Raw genomic sequence first — 3,712 nt, 5'->3', positions numbered from 1 at the left:
GGCGGGTGCGGGAGTGGTGGGGGGAAACCCGGCCCCCCCCCCCAGTCTGTATTTAGAGGTGAGCGGCAGGAGGTTGCAGAGATGATGCCCTGTTGCGTCCGACGCTGCTTCCTCAAAGGCATTGATCGGTCGCTGCGTACGAGACCCGCTGCCTTTTTGGATCAGTTTGTCTCTAAAGCAGCGATTCGGAGCCAGGTGCCGCAGCTCCCGGAGATCCTTTCGGGCCACGCAGCATTAGCGCTGTTAGGTGCGTGATCCCGATTCTCGAGATGAACCTGGAGATTTCAAAGAGGAATTCAGAGGCTGACAGCTACTCTGACTGACCTGCTGTGGGCTTTCTTTGCAGCCACAGAACTGCTCTGCTCTCTTTCTGTAGTCATAAATAGTGAGAAATAAGAGCTGGAATTTCCCAAGCATTTAAAAGGGTGAGACCCCCCCCCCCCCCCCCAACCCTCCCCGCCCTTTTTACTGTTAGCAAGCACAGTGTCAATTATAGCAACTTTCACATCTTCCATGTGTGTTAGAATATCACATTCAGATGGGATTTGCTGCTGTGGGTGTCAATCAGTTGCTGAGCTAAATATTTAGGCTCAAAAGTGATGTTTGGTAGAGGACAAAACAGAAGTTTGGAGTTTAGTGCTCAGAACCATTGGCTGCAATCCCTACCGTGCTTTTCATCATATACGAGGGGCTGGTGGAGCTTCTTATTCTGTTTTCTAGTCTTCCCTCTGATGCAAAATCACTAAAGCAGCATTGATTAAAAAAAAAACAAGCCAAAAACCTGCCTCTGGCTGCTATGAGGAGAGCAAGATATTGCAGTAGTTGATTTTAAATATTTGTAGTGTACGTGTGCTCTGGTCACAGGACGTGACAGAATTGTGTCCTCTTGAAGAGCTGCGCTGAAGGTACTCTAATACTGTATGTATATCGTATACTGTATATAGTATGCCTATATATCTGCTTTGGTTAGTCTGTGTGGTGCAAATCTACCCTTCTACTTGACTTTAGACTGACACAGGTAGCTACACCTTGATATTTTAATACTTTCAAGGGTACAGAGGCATAAATGGAGCCTAATTACACCCATCTCTGGAGGGAGCTAGTGGCTGCAACACATCCTGCTCTCCTCAAGGAAGGCCCTGGCTTAGTCCAGTGGGACTAAAGCGGGACAGTCTTATTTTACGTTGAAAGAGCATTGCCTTTAGAAAGCTGCAATAAGACAGTCCTGGCCTTTTATGCAGTGCCAGCATTTAGCTTTGAAAACTGAAAATAGCATAGCTGAGTACTGGGGAGGTGTAGGGAGTAGAGGTAAAAACAGCTAGCAAAGGGAAGCTTGAAGTAAAAGTAGGGGGTGTGAAAGCACCAAGCAAGCAGACCCAGGTTAGGTCACGGTTATTAACTAGAGAGATCGTTCTGCGGTTCTTGCGTTAACTATCTCACAAAAAATAGCTAGGACACAATATTGCCTGGTGGTGTGCCTTTCTCTAAGTGGTCAGTATTTTTAACTTGGACGTTTCGAAAGAGCTGCCTTTTTTTTTATTTTCCCCTTAATTTATTTTTCTTGTGGTTCCTAATTGTCTAAATGAATTTGTGTAACTCTCAGAGTTGTGGCTTGGCCCAAAAACCAGGGGGGAACACCTTTATTCCTGCAAAAAGCGTCATGGGGCCTTTAACGCTCCAGAAGTGATCAGTCCTGGGTGTGGTAATGCACATGTCCCAACTCTGGCATACTAAAGGTGCAACAGGAATCAGTCTGGGAAGATCCTAGATGCTCATCTGAATATTTGTGTGGAGTATTTGCATCTAATAATTGAAGTCTTCCCTGAATTTTAGGTAGAGAGTAGAAAAAATGTCTGGTAGTCTGGAAAGCAGCAGTTTGGGAATGTAAGAAATAATATTTCCTCGAGACTTTTAATTGAGTGTTTCAGGGAACAGTTAAATACGATGGGAGGCTGCAAAGCTCATGGAGACCAATTTGCTTCTAATTAACGAAGGTAGTGGACACCGTGAACTTAATTGCCTGGAGAATGTATTTAGTATTCTCTGGAGATCTCTGGCCCAGGCTTACACTTCAAAAATTCAGCTTGAACTGAAACTTCCAGCAGGTCTGGCACAATCGGGCTGAACATTTGAGCTCAGCTAAAGGGCTTGCCGCTCAGTCATTCAAACCAAACTCTGCGGTGTTTGTAAGCCTCATTACTGGAGGTGCTAAGAGGATTAGTCTCCCAGCTCTTAACACAGATTGAATGTGTCACTATTCACCACACTAAAAAAAAAGCCTGAAATGCCCCAAGACCAGGAGGAGATGAAGGAAGGATTAATATGGGGAAAGATAAAGGGAAGAATGACTTGGGAGCTCAGCAGGGCAGGGCTGTGAGCCTGGACAAACAACACATTTGTACTGGCATAATTTATCATTTAATTACGCTGGCATGTGGAGGGGACAGATGTGCAGCTGCCCTGGGATAGCTGTGTCCACTAAGCAGGTGTTTCAGCACCTTGAGCAAATGCCTGTTCAATATAACTTGGGGACAGATGACAACTACATGGGGGGTAATTATACAGGCAGAGCTTTGCCTCTGATTTTTACAGGGGTTGTTCTGCACTGCACTGGGTGAAGGGTGTAGTAGTGTGTTATCCTGTCTTATATGTGATATATACATGTTGTCTGTTCCGGCTGCGTATCTTGGACAACTGCAAATGAGCCTGTTCGGTGCTGTCGCTGTGCAGAAGTGAGTGGAGAGTGGAAGGTAGCAATCAGAGTTTGTATTAATGAACTAGGGCATGCGTGGGGATATTCCCGAGGTCTGGGATGGAGTGAAGAGAGGAGAGAGGCAGACAAGGTTCCTTGGGTGAATCTGATATCTTTTATTAGACCAACCCGAATAGTTGGAAAATAATAAAACTATTTTTTAATAGTTTTATTACAGAGAGAGAGCAGAGAGGGAAGTGACTGCTGAGGGCAGCAGTGTGTCCTCAAGGAGCTGTGAAGTATCTCATCCCAGACTTGTTAGGACAGATCTTCCCCAGAGCTTCATTCCTTGCTGTGATTGTTTTCACTGCCTGACCAGCCTGAAACGTGTGAATTTTTGACACCTCAATGGAGCACGTTAAGGTCTCGTTAGGTGCAAGGATTCTTTTTAGCTGGATTGCCAGCCTGTTTGGTGTAGAGCAGCCATGCATAGTTTGACCCTATGAGTGCTCTTGCACCAGGACAGGCCTGGAGCTGAGGTTTTGATGTGGAAGTTTAGGTCCTGTGAAAAGACGTTTGAAATAATTTTAAAATCTGGAATCCCCACTGAGACTTTTCTTGTACCAGAAATATGGCAAGCCCTGATGTCACGCTTCCGCTTGTGCAGGGGAGGGTGCAGCAATAGCTTTGAAAACTGTCCTGTGGAGTCTGAAAAACAGTTATGGGCCTTAATACATGTTTGTCCTTTTCTACCTCAATACGGAAAAGGTTTTTTTGCAAAAATCAATTTTCAAAGGATTTCCTTTAAGGTGTCTATATACATTTACATTTACATGCACTCGTGTGTGCATATATAGGCACTTATATATTGTGCATGTATGCACACATGTATGTATAGGTAGGTATATATATGAATCTGTATATACGTATACATATAGGTATATATAGATTCATAGATGCTAGGGTCGGAAGGTACCTCAGTAGATCATCGAGTCCGACCCCCTGCATAGGCAGGAAAGA

General features: G+C 44.7%; 1 protein-coding gene across 1 annotated transcript in view; it reads left to right on the top strand.

Annotated features, from left to right (window-relative positions):
* Window positions 1-2,784: 2,784 nt before the first annotated feature.
* Window positions 2,785-3,712, top strand: part of CNOT9 (CCR4-NOT transcription complex subunit 9) — a 15,841-nt gene continuing 14,913 nt past the window's right edge. Inside the window, exon 1 of the mRNA XM_025192737.1 lies at window positions 2,785-2,805. Within this exon, the coding sequence (XP_025048522.1) occupies window positions 2,785-2,805 (21 nt within the window). The remainder of the gene's footprint in view (window positions 2,806-3,712) is intronic.

Source organism: Alligator sinensis, unplaced genomic scaffold (genome assembly GCF_000455745.1).
Source record: "Alligator sinensis unplaced genomic scaffold, ASM45574v1 scaffold1332_1, whole genome shotgun sequence".
Lineage (NCBI taxonomy): Eukaryota > Metazoa > Chordata > Crocodylia > Alligatoridae > Alligator > Alligator sinensis.
The sequence above is the reverse complement of the archived record's forward strand: the minus strand, read 5'-3'. Positions and strand labels throughout refer to the sequence as shown.